The sequence below is a fragment of the Mytilus galloprovincialis genome, chromosome 1 (assembly GCF_965363235.1).
Source record: "Mytilus galloprovincialis chromosome 1, xbMytGall1.hap1.1, whole genome shotgun sequence".
Taxonomy (NCBI): domain Eukaryota; kingdom Metazoa; phylum Mollusca; class Bivalvia; order Mytilida; family Mytilidae; genus Mytilus; species Mytilus galloprovincialis.
This window is the reverse complement of record NC_134838.1, coordinates 62524941-62540759: the sequence shown is the minus strand read 5'-3', so window position 1 is coordinate 62540759 and position 15819 is coordinate 62524941. Positions and strand designations below refer to the sequence as shown.

Genomic DNA, 15819 nt, shown 5'->3' with positions numbered 1-15819 from the left:
CTGTTTTTTGTTAGTCTTTTTCATTTTTAGCCATGACGATTTCAGTTTGTTTTAGATTTATGAGTTTGACTGTCCCTTTGGTATCTTTCGTCCCTCTTTTACAGATTTCAAATTGTGTGATGTGTTTGAACTTTAGATTTTGGCATTTGATAAGGGACTTTTTTTTAATTTTTCTTGTAGTTCGTCATTTTACTTTTGCAGACGGAACACAAAATTTCAAATAGCTTAGAAAATGAAAATCGTTTGTCATTTCAAGTTTCAATCAAGTATTTCTGTTGTTCCATTGGTTTTCTCTTATCTATGATGTGTTCCCTCTGTTTTAGTTTGTAACCAGGATTTGTTTTCTCTTAAACGATTTACGACTTCTGAACAGCAGTACACCACTGTTGTCTTTATTTTACACAAGAAACGAGACAAAGGATAACCTAAATTTTCTAAAATTGGAATCTGCACATTGCCAGTCTGTGTGTGAACATTATGCAGTTTGTTCATATTGAAGAAAACTTATTTAATGGACGACACAAACCAGACTCACTCTTTAGCGTTTTTGGTTCAATAGTTTTCTATATTGTGTCATGTGTGCTGTTTTTTTTGTTTGTCTTTTTCATTTTTAGCCATGGCGTTGTCAGTTTGTTTTAGATTTATGAGTTTGACTGTCCCTTTTGGTATCTTTCGTCCCTCTTTTGGAATCTTAGGAAGAGAATAAAGTCTATCAAAATATGATGTACCATATTCGATATGTATTCAATCACTCTGTTAAGTATGGGAACGCAGTTAGAGTCACAAAATTACACAAACTGGTCTCCCAATACAATTCAATGACTAGATTCGTCATAATGAATACCATAGAAAGAAAAGTGCATAGCATGGAAGGTGCACATCTGTTTGCAATCATTGTTCAAATGTTGATTTATGGATGAACAGTATTGGAGTTATGGATGACACTAAGTAGAGAACATATATATCATTGACTAACAAAATGACCAACATCCACAAGGGGAAACTTTGATTTGTTTGTGTTTGTCTGAAATAGGAGGTGCAGATTTGTGTTCAAAGTTTGAATAAGTTTCTTTATCTTTCAAACATTACCAATCTATGTACCTTCTTTATTATTCGACCATTACCAATCAATTTACTCTCTGTATCATTCAAACTTTACTAAATTATGTACTGTATCTGTTATTTAGACATTAATAATATCCACATATGCTCTCAAATCGTTTTTTATTTGGCCTTTCAACGTTTTTTATTTGAGTCTTTTGTAGACCAAACTCGGCTCTGGTGTATAAAATTTAAGCCTGGTTTTATTTCTAAATTTAGAGTATTGGCTAGTACAACATATTCACGAGCAAGGTCAAAGACTTCAATTAGCTTAATTTAAGAATAATTGGTCCATAAAGAGTGAAGTGTCTATCTGTGGTTAGTTACCCTCTGAAACTTGTACATGCACTACTCAGCTTGCCAGTCCAGTACAAAACAGGGTTCATTATTATATATCAACATATTCTTGTCCTAATATTTGCTACTGGACAGTACCAGTTCATCCTTCCATTTCCTTTCCTAACCAATAGTGGATGATAAGTTTTGAGTGTCATTCTCTCTTCATTTTAGTTTTTGTCAAATACTTGGATGCTAGATAAAGTTTTTACCCTAAATGAAGTACATTTGACAAATAAAATTTATCTACACATTGAATAGCAATGTCCATTTTACTGTTCTAGTATAACATCCTTTATGTTAAGGTTAGTGATTTCTATCATAATTAAAGCAACTTTTGTATCAAAACTTGCAAGATTGAGTTTTCTCCCCTCTCACATTAAATGCCTGATCAAAAGCTTGACTCAGGGATTCAGTATAATAGCTTGTTCTTTCATATTCATCTAACTGTATAATAGTTATATAAAACTTATTTACAGAAACATCATGTGTACATTAGCCATAAGATATTATTTTTAAGTATTAGTTTTTAGTGTTTGATACTGTCTTTTTTTTGTAACACTAAAAAAAAAACCACTGTAAAATCTATTGCAAATGTGTCAAATCATGGGAAACCCAATGTTTGCCCAAATTTAAGTCGATTAATTGCACTAACATCAATAAGTCTTTTTTTTTCACTTAAAGTGCATTGTTCATCAAAGTATTGTAAAGTTCAGATTCAAAACTCAAAATAATTGCCTGAAAAACTACAATTTTAGCCACACAAGTATAGGTTTAAGAAGAGTCAATATTGGCCCCAAATTCCCTTCGGTAATTAAAGTAAACAATTTTAAGACAAAACAAATGTGCACTCTTTTGATAAAAATGACAACTTCATCAGTTTTGGAAGAGTTTAACCGCTATAAAGGCCAAATCTAAGCCTTCCTGATCCTTTTCCTTACAGATCATCAATTGGTTTTGTGACTTTCACTATTGACCCTTAGTGACCTCATAATCAATATCATCATCTTCATCTCATGTGCCATTATCAAACACAGATTGGTGTCAGTTGAACATATAGTTTGAAAAGTATCATCTGGAAACCCAAAATTTGCCCTAATTTTAGAATATCATTGGTTGCTGTGAATTTGATCTTCGACCGTATGACATTAAAATCATGAGGGCTTTGCAGAGTAAAACAAAATTGATTGTTAATGGAAACAAACACATTTTTCTGTATCAACTTTACTCATAAATCTATTGTTTGCATATAAAAGTGTATAAAAATCATCAGCTACAACCAATATTTTGATGTTGGATTTTGTCCATAAACTGTCCAAGTTTGACAACACAATCTGCAGTCCCTTCATAAAATATTTCATCATCTTCATACTGTTCCTCCAAAGCTGAAAAAAATAAACATTTGTATTACATAAAAGTTTGAGACATAAAGGTTCTAAATTTTTTCAATCTTTGTTTTTCTCATAGTGATATGTATTAAAATAACAAAAAATATATATCCATTTTGGTTAAAACTTAAATTATGGCTGCAAAATGCACAAGTTTTAAAGTGTTAAACAATATACTGACAAATAAATCAACTTGGGAAATTGTTGCTCACATTTGGACTCAAAACAGGTTACCTACATAACCATAAGATGCAAATGTAATGTAATATGTAGTTATAAAAGCACCTTCAAAACAGGAGGTTACTAAGGCAGTTACAGAAAATGTATGAAAAATCAGATGTTTAATGAAAATTCATACCATTAGGTCTACTAAATTATAGAATCACCATAACTGATGCAAAAGCATAGATGTGACCTTTATGGAAATTTTCTTTATAATCCCATATGATGGCATCAGAGAGGTAGATTTTACCAAATTCAGTATTCTGTACTGTTTCCATGTTCACACCTTTATGGATGGTTTTAAAGCTTTTGTCTTTTTGGCGTTTGTTACTTTTGTGTATCGTTCAATGAACCTTTCTCTTCATACATACATACCTTCCTGAGTAACTGCCGGTTTGGAAAATAATGAAGATTTTACAGGTTTTCTGAATATAGTCTTCTCAACACAGTTTAAGTCTTCTAAAACCTGATATAGAAAGCAGAAGCTATCACAATTATCCTATGCACAAATAATTACTTCAAGTTCTAAATAGTGTTTAATAGAAGTCTATCAGACTGGTTTGACATAGATGACAGTAGTTTTGCATTGGTTTTAATTAATCATAAGTAAGAGTCATTTTTTTCATGTATTTTGAAAAAAATAAAATGAATGATACCTTTTCACCGTATAATGATACCTTATTCTGTATAATGTTTTTAAAATTCTCCGAAAAAACAACAAAGAATGTGTATTCCAACAGTTTATTTTTGTATGATGATAATTATATGAATATTTTTTTAGAAATACACAAACTTATGTTAAGAGAGCTTCCTGTTCTCCTTTAGTACACCCAGATGGACTATTATGTACCAAAGATGACAAATGATTTTGTAAAATAAAATGCAGCATTTTTTCTTGTTTCTTATGTCCTATACTTTATATATTATTTGATAGTACTACTAAGAAGCAAAAATATATAGAATTTATTCAGGCATCTGTATAAAAAAAAAATGACTATCCAGCTCTTTTACCTGCTTTAATATGATGCTTTAATAACAAGCTTATTCAATTGCAGCACTGGTCATATCAGCATCTCTATAGCTTGTATAAGAATGTTGCAGGGAAAACAAACACCAACTTAATATTTACAGGGAAAGTAATTAACCTTTCAATTTTGTTTGTTTACATCCTTTACTCTAGTCTATCTAGATATACTAACTAGATTTTTTTGGGGATGTTAAGAAAGAAAACTTTAATGTAGACCCCTTAGGAATATTCAGTTAAACTTGAGTTCTAATTGGGCTATTGTGGTTTCCCCTTCCCCATGGTCAAGATTCTACAGATAACAAAACCCAAGTGATGAGAAAAGCTCTATGACCTTTTACCTCAGGTGTGCTAATTATATGCATTTTGTATAAAACTACTCACATCCATTAATTCTCTAATACAAAAAGGCTGTAAATAAGGTGTGTACTTTTCACAGATGGCATTGAAATGTACACCAGAAAACATCATCACATATAACATTACAGATTCTATCATCATCTTAAACACTGGTTTGTTAAGTAATCCTTCTGGCTTCTTCCATGGCTTTATAATCAATCTTATTCTATCATATGTACTGAAAATATCAAAAAGTCACAATTTTTTATTCAATAATTCAGTTTGATTTTTTCTACAAAGCTGGAAATTTGAAATGGAATATAAAAAAAACATTTCTGCTATCCAATTCAATAGTTCATTTGGGTTTTGTAAAATTAATTTGTTTTGTTGGGTTACTGTGTCACTGAAATAATCACACATCAAACTCATAGTAAACAGTTTATATCTACTTATTGAAATGCATTCTGCTAACATCACATTCTATGGTAAGGTTTCCTTACTGTCTTCTTTATATATAACTATTGCCATTCCTGTACATATAAAAAAGAAGATATGGTATGATTGCCAATGAGACAACTATCCACAAAAAACCAAAATGACACAGACATTAACAACTATAGGTCACCATACATGTATGTGTTCCCATCATCTATAAATTCAGATGACTTCTTTTTTGGAGGAAATTAAATTCCATGTTTACCAAAGACAAATAATCAGGTAACTAGTTATGTTTGAATCTTAGGTATATCTTTTACGTTCTCTCTGTTCACAACTTTGACAACTCTAAAGAATAAATCTTGACATACTGTATGGACATATGTCTATGAGAAATAACTATAAATTGATCTCTAGATGTCTTTTGTTTAATTGTGTTGTTGAGATGCTGTCTTACAAGTTCAATAAAATATACCTGAAATATCATAATATTAACAGAATTACATATAATTACATAAAAATTAAGATTTGGTAAGTTTGCTAAAGAGACAACTTAATCCACCAGATACTAAAGGTAATGATGTAAACAACAATAGGTCAATGTAAAGTAAGCTAACAAAAGCCCCAACATGATATTCCATAATCCTTTTTACAATTGAAATCCTTACTCTTTCTTAATCCAGTGAACTTATAAAGAAAATGACAATAAATTTACAAAATGTTTGATGCATTGTACAGGATAGGATTGATCTATAAACCAAAAGAAAGCTAAATGGACAGATTAAACTGGTCAATATTAGTGATGACAAAACCACAACTGGTACTATAAAAATAAGAAGATGTGGTATGATTGCCAATGAGACAACTCTCCACAAGAGACCAAACAACACAGAAATTAACAACTATAGTTAACCATACAGCCTTCAACAATAAGCAAAGCCCATAGCACATACACATGTAGTTAGTTATGAAAGGTCCCAAACTGACAAATGTAAAACAATCCAAAGCAGAAAACTACTACACTTTCCTATTTCATGGTTTGAAGACAAGTCTTGTTCTAAGATTTTACCTGACAGGTTTAGGATATGATGATTCTGGTTTTCTTGTCAGAGTTCTTCGTGGTCTTTGTGAAGAAGTATCTTCTTTTGGTAGGGTCAGGTCATTACTATGTATTTGACTAGAGGAATGATTTTCAACAGTTGAATGTTGACTAGATTTGTCTCCCTTTGTATGATCTGTCTCCAATGATTCTCCATCAGTCATGTTAACATCTCCACTAGGACCTGCATCAAGTGGGTTAGATGGTGGTTCATTGTCTATGTGGCTGTCTGAAGGATCCTATTTAAAATAAAAAATATTGAAGCTTAAACATAAGAAAAACACAAATCTAAAAATCTGCTAATTTCATTATCATATCGTCAATTAATTTTTTCCCCCCAATTTCTTTCATAAAAAAAATGTCTTTATTGATTGATTAAATACAAGCACATTTTTTTGAAACATAAATAACATTCACCCTTCCAGAATTCTAAGATTTAATATCAAAAAGGTTACTAACAACAAATTGCCCAAAATAAAGTCTAAGTTTTTTTTGAAAACATTCCAAATTTTGAACAAAATGTGTAAACTAGGTTTTACTCGATTCTGGAATTCTGGAAAATTGATGAGATTGTATGAGGAAAATTAACCCAATCAAGTAAATTTAGCCATGCATACTAGCTAACAGGGGTTTGTAAGTTCTCACTGAAAGTAACCTGAACCATAGCCATGCACACATGGATAACCCACTAAATGGGGGTTGGGTTAGTTTTCATTGTACATTTATTATCATTTTCAAGAATTCAAAATTATACAGATTCAAGTAATTCCTTATTTGTATTGGAGATTTTTTTATTCGACTTTCTTCTCTCCTAACATAAAAACAACCTGCCAACTCCAGTTTTAAATGATTTTCAAATAAAATCAAATAAGATTGAACAAACCTGCATAATTCTTGAATTTTGTTACAAGTTCATCCTATTTTGAGATTGTCTTTTAATTTACATTTAAATGTGAGTTTATTTTTTGGGGGGGAAAACCAATTTACTTATTGTACCCTCTATTTAAGATATATTTTTAGAGTAATCTCCCTTAAGCCATGAATTTAGTAATTTCTCCTGTGTACTTATAAAAGTGCAAGTTGTTTGCACCTAAAAACAATATAGAGTTTAAAGATGCACTATACTGTTGATTGATTCCGTGTGTGTCAATCTGTGGAATAAATAGCTGTGTTTAATTCTACTTCTGTTTAAACCTGACACACAATGACATTCTTTATCTAAAAATCTTGACAGCTTTGAAACACTGAACATTTTCAATTTCTAAAGACTTTTTAAATGATTTTCTGATGACATCTATTACAGTTCTATCATCTGATGATTGAAATAGGTCAACAACAGTTTTGAACTTTAAGAAATTGAATTGACAATTCCCGAAACAGAAATAAAAATGTTACATAACGTGCTATAAAACTCATTTGTTCTGTAGTTGTAGAAAATTTGATTAGATTTACAAGGAAAAAGTGAGGACAAAACATGGAACATCAAGCCAAATAAGATTTAGAAAACAATTTGGACGGAAGATAAGAATAGAAATTTAATGTCCTTTCTATGTTCAAATTATACATGTCATGTTTTCGTGCTGAATCAAACATGCAGTGAAAAGATCATTAACCAAATTTATGGAGAGCAATACATACATCCTGCATTTTAAAGTACATCTAATTGTCACATTTCATTACACAATATCACTAAAACATGCATGTCCAAGCAGTCATGCACTTACTTTAGTTTTATTTTTCTATATATAGCAAGCAATAATGGCTCAATATTGTAAGTAGCAATTAAACAGAAACTTATCAAACTTTGATTAGAATGTTAACACATAAAACATGTGACATTCTAATTATCAAATAGAAACTTATAAAAGAACCTGGAGTGAGCAAGTCCCATATAACTTATATGATATATCTACAAGCCTGAACAATTTGTCCATTATTTCTGATTTTCTAATTACTGAATTCATAACTTTGATGAATGGAACCCTTCATAGAATAGGATCAGATAAAAAAAATGATGGCCTTGTAGCAATAACTGATATAGCATATTCTACAAGTCTCCCTCCCAAAAAAATAAATAGATTGTTTCTGATAATTTATAAACTCATCCAAGACTTTAAAATTCAAATTTAAAGAGGATCTTACTCTGATCAAATATTATTCCTTCTACAACTTCATTACCTTAGGATACATTTTTTAATTAGGAAATTGCCTCCAACATAAATCAATTTTCTACTATTCTATTTTAAAAATTAATCCCTACATCTGTTAATATAAAAGACTTAGGAATTTCAAGTATAAAATGTTTTTTTTTTTTTACATAAACGATCAATTTTCCATGCAGATATGTCATGGCTTAAAATTGACCAAGAACTTAATTCTTTTATAGATCTATTTTTTTTTTATGTTGTTTATTTTTTTCAATAATCAAATAAATTACAGGTACTTAAAAATACTTTATCACCTTTAAACAATTTATGCCACGTGCCTTCTTTTACCCCTGTTGACAACAATGTAACAAAACTGATATGTAATAAATTAAAGGAAAAATATTGTTGAATATACTAACTAAAGGCTCTCAAGAGCCTGTACCTGTGTTGCTCACCTGATTCTACTTTGGTTTTGGAAATCATGTAAATTAGATTCAAATCATAACCGATACCCTTATAAGGATTGAGGACAAATGTTGTTAATAATTAATTAAGCCCAGTAATATAACCAAAAGCAGAAGACTTATGTAAAGTTTACAGAAAATACCAATATATTCATTCAAATTGTAGAAAATGATTTTATAAGGTCAATGACAAATTAGTTACAAAGTAACAAGGCATAGTCAACATCTCAAAAGAAACATTCATACCATGCTTGGTTTCAATCCATGAAGCTGTTGTATAGAAGACATTTGTCACATAGGGTCCTTGATTAAACTAAGACCCCCTCTTAGCAGTCATCTTGGATGATTGATAGGCTACTAAGTTACAACACTTGGTCAGCACCTCATTCAGAAAATTTGTGCCATCTTTGCTTTCATTCCATTCAGTGGTTCTCTTAAAGAAAACATTTGTATGTATTTCTCATAGGATCCTAAGTTAAACTAAGTACTGCTGATGATCACCTTGGATGAATGATTGCCTACAAAGTTACAAAACTTGGTAAGCACCTTGAAAGGTACATTCTTCCATGTTTTATTTCATTCCATTTAGTGGTTTGCTAAAAGAAGATATTTGTATGTATTTCCCATAGGGTCCTATGTTAAACCAAGTCCCTCTCTGGCTGCCATCTTGAATGATGGATTGGCTTCAAATTAACAATATACTTGGTCAGCATCTCAGAAGAAACATCCATCCCATGTTTGGTTTCATTTCATTCAGTGGTTCTATAAAAGAAGACTTTTATGATTCTATGTTAAAACTATTTTAGTCCCTCTCTAAACACTGCCATCTTGGATGATAGATGGGCTTCAAAGTAACAACACTTAAGCAGCATCTCATAATGCACATGCACTCCATGTTTGGTTTCATTCCATTTAGAAGACATTTATAAGAATGGTCCTTTTAATTTGGGTCCTATGTTAAAAGAAGTCTGTTGCTGGTGGCCATCTTGGGTGATTGATCAGCCACATAGAAACATCAATTGGTCAGCACCTCATAAGGAATGTTGATGCAATACTTGGTGTCATTCCATTAGTGGTACTCTAGAAGAACTTCTTCGGGCCAAGTGAGCTAAAAAAATTTTTATCAACAAACTTGAAGCATAGGAATTTCAGTCAAGCATAAAATGTAGGTCAAGAGGAGGAAATCATTTTTTACAAATGACCAATGTATAAAGGACATTGCTATGCAGAACTTGATATTCAAAGGAACAGGTTTAATAAAAAAAAAATGTAAACAAATACAAGGATTACAATACTTTAAACAAAGAATATGCTACATATGTATATGGATGAGGTTTATGCAAAACACAACTGTTCAAAGTTTGCTCCCAAACTGAATCAAAACTTAATTGCATTGTTCAAAAGGGATCAATATGTTTCAGTTTAGTTCTACATATACTTTAACACCAGAGAATTTCTAAAAAGTCAATGATTGTATACTTACAGCTCCCTTAAGTACTAGAATGTCAGTCATAGTGACACTGACCTATCTTCGCTATATTAAGGTTAAGTAAGATAAGTGAATTCAACTTTATCACTTACTAAAAATCAGTGACTGGAAACTATAAGCTAGATTATTTAAGTTTTGACATTGAAAATTTAATTATGTCCTGCCAAAAATGTACCAGTTGAGTTCTATAATCTTCAATGGATCATTCCCATTAATTGAATTTTGATGTTATTTAGAAATTGTTCAGATGTGAGCTGTCGGGTATCTATTATATAACTAATAAAAACAACTAGTTCAATTGATGCTTTAAATATAAATATCTTGTTTCATCAATTCATGAACCTACATGATCTAATTTAGTTTAAAAAATTATGAATATTAATAAAATGAATTATATGATGAACTTTTGCAAAACTGCTGGGCGTTAAATTTGGAACCAATAGAAGTTCAATTGAGAGTAAATAACATATTTCAATGCTGAAAAGTTCAAAGCTAAATTGATACTTTTATTTGATGAAAAGATGTTTGGCTTTATAACACTTATCTTGAAAGAAAGATTTTTTCTATACAAATTGATGCTTACATTTAAAAACTATATGTTACTATATTGTTGTTAATATTAAAGTTTTCTTTTTAAATCTATATATACCTTTTCAAAATATTGAAACCTATTTAATTCTTATGAATTATTTCACTGAGGGAAACTTTTCTGTAGTGAATAAGAAGTGAGACACAGAGATATGTACAAATGTATTACTATCTGTACACTTGGCAAAATGAAAAGATGCAAATGATTAAGACAGTAAAATAAACTTAACCCTTTAACCCCCAATCCCGCCTGTAGGCGTGATGGCGACAACCATTATTTGGTGGCCCGTATGACCCTCCATACTTTTTTTGAACTGCCCCCAACTGAACTGTCATGATAGCAGGGACTTCAACCAAGCAGTTCATGGTCCATCAACTCTTCTCAGATGTCTGTTCGTGAAAATTTGGCACTTTGAAAGCCGTTTAAGAGTTTAAAATCGGAAAAACATGAAAAGTAGCCAAAATCAGGTGGGGGTGGGCATCTTTTGATGGCCACTACGTAACTGGAAGTGACTGTTGGTAAAAACTATTATCATATATGCATGCATAGGTGGTATAGGAACACAACGAGGTATAATATGGCCAATAGGAATCTAGTCTGTAAAATCTAGGTCACCGTTTTGTCAAAAATCCATAAAAACGGACATTTAGGCAGACCTGACTTGACAATAATAATTCCCAAGCAAGACACTGAAGTCCAATATACTCCCAGCTAGCATGAATGGACTACTGTAACTATAGGGTAATACTTGAATGACAAAAAAACACAGTCTTGTCAGTGTTCACCTCTCAAGGTCGTTCTGAAATCGGAAAATAGACGGAAAATTACCATTTTTCACTGGGGGTGGGTTCAAACCCACGAGAAAATATTCCACCTCCCAACCCACCCCCCACCCATGCCATCCGCCCCCAAATGCCAATTAGTAGTTTAATAGATGAGCATCAGTTACAGCATCAGGAGTTTGCTCATTTGCATATAATTTGCATATGTTTGCAAATTTTCGAAAATGCCTGATTTTCCAAAAATGTCTTGGGGGCGAATGAGTTAAGACTAATGTATTCCATTGTACAAATGGTTTTAGTACTTATTTTACAATAAAATAACAGAAACTAGAGGCTCTCAAGAGCCTGTGTCGCTCACCTTGGTGCATATTAAACAATGGAAACAGATAAATTAATGAAGAAATTGTGTTTTGGTGATCGTAATGTGTTTGTAGATCTTACTTTACTGTACATTCTTGTTGCTACCATTATCTCTATCTATAATGAACTTGGCCCAGTAATTACAGTGGAAAATATATTTTTATAAATTTATGAGAATTGTTAAACTAGAGGCTCTAAAGAGCCTGTGTCGCTCACCTTGGTCTATGTGCATATTAAACAAAGGACACAAATGGATTCATGACAAAATTGTATTTTGGTGATGGTGATGTGTTTGAAGTTCTTACTTTACTGAACGATTTTGCTTCTTACAATTATATCTATAATGAACTTTGCCCATTAGTAACAGAGAACTATATTTGGTAAAAATTTACATATATTTACCAAATTAATGAAAATTGTTAAAAATTGACTATAAAGGGCAATAACTCCTTAAGGGGTCAATTGACCATTTAGGTCATGTTGACTTATTTGTAGATCTTACTTTGCTGAACATTATTGCTGTTTACAGTTTATCGCTATCTATAATAGTATTCAAGATAACCAAAAACGGCAAAATTTCTTTAAAAATTACCAATTGGAGGGCAGCAACCCAACAACCAGTTGTCCAATTCATCTGAAAAATTCAGGGCAGATAGATATTGACTTGATTAACAATTTAACTTCTTGTCAGATTTGCTCTAGATGCTTTGAATTCATAGTTATAAGCCAAAAACTGCATTTTACCCCTATGTTCTATTTTTAGCCGTGGCGGCCATCTTGGTTGAATGGCCAGGTCATCGGACACATTTTTCAAACTAGATACCCCAAAGATGATTGTGGCCTAGTAGTTTCAGTGGAGATTTTGTAAAAGATTACTTAGATTTATGAAAAATGGTTAAAGATTGACTATAAAGGGCAATAACTCCTAAAGGGGTCAACTGACCATTTTGGTCATGTTGACTTATTTGTATATCTTACTTTGCTGAACATTATTGCTGTTTACAATTTATCTCTATCTATAATAATATTCAAGATAATAACCAAAAACAGCAAAATTTCCTCAAAATTACCAATTCAGGGGCAGCAACCCAACAACCGATTGACCGATTCATCTGAAAATTTCAGGGCAGATAGATCTTGACCTGATAAACATTTTTATCCCATGTCAGATTTCCTCAAAATGCTTTGGTTTTTGAGTTATAAGCCAAAAACTGCATTTTACCCCTATGTTCTATTTTTAGCCATGGCGGCCATCTTGGTTGGTTGACCAGGTCACGCCACACATTTTTTAAACTAAATACCCCAAAGATGATTGTGGCCAAGTTTGGATTAATTTGGCCCAGTAGTTTCAGAGGAGAAGATTTTTGTAAAAGATTAATTTAATTTATGAAAAATGGTTAAAATTGACTATAAAGGGCAATAACTCCTAAACGGGTCAACTGACCATTTTGGTCATTTGACTTATTTGTAGATCTTACTTTGCTGAACATTATTGCTGTTTACAGTTTATCTCTATCTATAATAATATTCAAGATAATAACCAAAAACAGCAAAATTTCCTCAAAATTACCAATTCAGGGGCAGTAACCCAACAACCGATTGACTGATTCATCTGAAAATTTCAGGGCAGATAGATCTTGACCTGATAAACATTTTTATCCCGTCAGATTTCCTCAAAATGCTTTGGTTTTTGAGTTATAAGCCAAAAACTGCATTTTACCCCTTTGTTCTATTTTTAGCCGTGGCGGCCATCTTGGTTGGTTGACCAGGTCACGCCACAAATTTTTTAAACTAGATACCCCAAAGATGATTGTGGCCAAGTTTGGATTAATTCGGCCCAGTAGTTTCAGAGGAGAAGATTTTTGTAAAAGATTACTTTAATTAACGAAAAATGGTTAAAAATTGACTATAAAGGGCAATAACTCCTAAACGGGTCAACTGACCATTTTGGTCATGTTGACTTATTTGTAGATCTTACTTTGCTGAACATTATTGCTGTTTACAGTTTATCTCTATCTATAATAATATTCAAGATAATAACCAAAAACAGCAAAATTTCCTCAAAATTACCAATTCAGGGGCAGCAACCCAACAACCGATTAACCGATTCATCTGAAAATTTCAGGGCAGATAGATCTTGACCTGATAAACATTTTTATCCCATGTCAGATTTGCTCTAAATGCTTTGGTTTTTGAGTTATAAGCCAAAAACTGCATTTTACCCCTATGTTCTATTTTTAGCCGTGGCGGCCATCTTGGTTGGTTGACCGGGTCACGCCACACATTTTTTAAACTAGATACCCCAATGATGATTGTGGCCAAGTTTGGTTTGATTTGGCCCAGTAGTTTCAGAGGAGAAGATTTTTGTAAAAGTTAACGACGACGGACGACGACGACGACGGACGACGGACGACCGACGACGACGGACGACGGACGCCAAGTGATGAGAAAAGCTCACTTGGCCCTTCGGGCCAGGTGAGCTAAAAATGACTATAAAGGGCAATAACTCCTTAAAGGGTAAACTGACAATTTTGGTCATGTTGACTTATTTGTAGATCTTACTTTGCTGAACATTATTGCTCGTTACAGTTTATCTCTATCTATTATAATATTCAAGATAATAACCAAAATCTGCAAAATTTCCTTAAAATTACTAATTCTGGGGCAGCAACCCAACAACAGGTTGTCTGTTTTGTCTGAAAATTTCAGGGCAGATAGAAATTGACCTGATAAACAATTTATCCCCTGTCAGATTTGCTCTAAATGCTTTGGTTTCAGAGATATAAGCCAAAATCTACATTTCGCCCCTATGTACTATTTTTAGCCATAGCGGCCATCTTGGTTGGTTGGCAGGGTCACGCTACACATTTTTAAAACTAGATACTCCAATGATGATTGTGGCAAAGTTTGGATTAATTTGGCCTAGTAGTTTCAGAGGAGAAGATTTTTGTAAAAGATTACTAAGATTTACGAAAAATGGTTAAAAATTGACTATAAAGGGCAATAACTCCTAAAGGGGTCAACTGACCATTTCGGTCACTAGACTTATTTGTAAATCTTACTTTGCTGAACATTATTGCTGTTTACAGTTTATCTCTATCTATAATAATATTCAAGATAATAACCAAAAACAGTAAAATTTCCTTAAAATTACCAATTTTAGGGGAAAAACCCAACAACAGGTTTTCCGATTCATCTGAGAATTTCAGGGCAGATAGATCTTGACCTGATAAACAATTTTACCCCATGTCAGATTTGCTCTAAATGCTTTGGTTTTTGAGTTATAAGCCAAAAACTGCATTTAACCCTTATGTTCTATTTTTAGCCATGGCGGCCATCTTGGTTGGTTGGCTGGGTCACTGGACACATTTTTTAAACTAGATACCCCAATGATGATTTTGGTCAAGTTTGGTTTAATTTGACCCAGTAGTTTCAGAGAAGAAGATTTTTGTAAAAGTTAACGACGACGGACGCAGGACGGACGTAAAGTGATGGGAAAAGCTCACTTGGCCCTTCGGGCCAGGTGAGCTAAAAATCTACTTTTATGATCACAAACATACAATTCTTATGCGGTATGGGCTTTGCTCATTGTTGAAGGCCAAATGGTGACCTAAAGATGTAAATTTCTGTGTCAATTGGTCTCTTGCCGAGAGTTGTCTCATTGGCAATCATACCACAACTTCTTACCTCTAGTTTAACACAATTTGTGACTTACTAAAGTTTGAAAGACAACTACATGAAGCAATATGAAATATTTTATGACCACTGGACCTCAAATATCAAAATGTACAAATGAGTTTTTGGTATATAAAAGTAAAAATATTTGTCAGGTAATAGTGCAATGTCAACTGTACAGTGACATTATTCAAATGACTCTAATGAAACTACATGTATCATGTATGTCTCATGTCTAGACAAATTGTATATACATTTAACTGAGACTACCAAAGATGAGCCATCAACACCAAAATCTTTCTAGGAGAGGAAAACATTAATGATAAAACTTTAATAACAGACAAGGTTCCTGACTTGTGACAGACACAT

The 15819-nt window shown here is 32.3% G+C and overlaps 1 protein-coding gene across 2 annotated transcripts in view; it reads right to left on the bottom strand.

Moving 5' to 3' along the window:
- Positions 1-2645: 2645 nt before the first annotated feature.
- LOC143080684 (general transcription factor 3C polypeptide 1-like) overlaps positions 2646-15819 on the bottom strand; it is a 264959-nt gene continuing 251785 nt past the window's right edge. For both annotated transcript variants that reach the window (XM_076256672.1, XM_076256681.1), the window contains exons 39-42: positions 5915-6183; positions 4456-4648; positions 3423-3513; positions 2646-2822 (exon numbers count right to left, since the gene is read on the bottom strand). In XM_076256672.1, the coding sequence (XP_076112787.1) occupies positions 2707-2822; positions 3423-3513; positions 4456-4648; positions 5915-6183 (669 nt within the window). In that variant the 3' untranslated portion in view covers positions 2646-2706. The remainder of the gene's footprint in view (positions 2823-3422; positions 3514-4455; positions 4649-5914; positions 6184-15819) is intronic.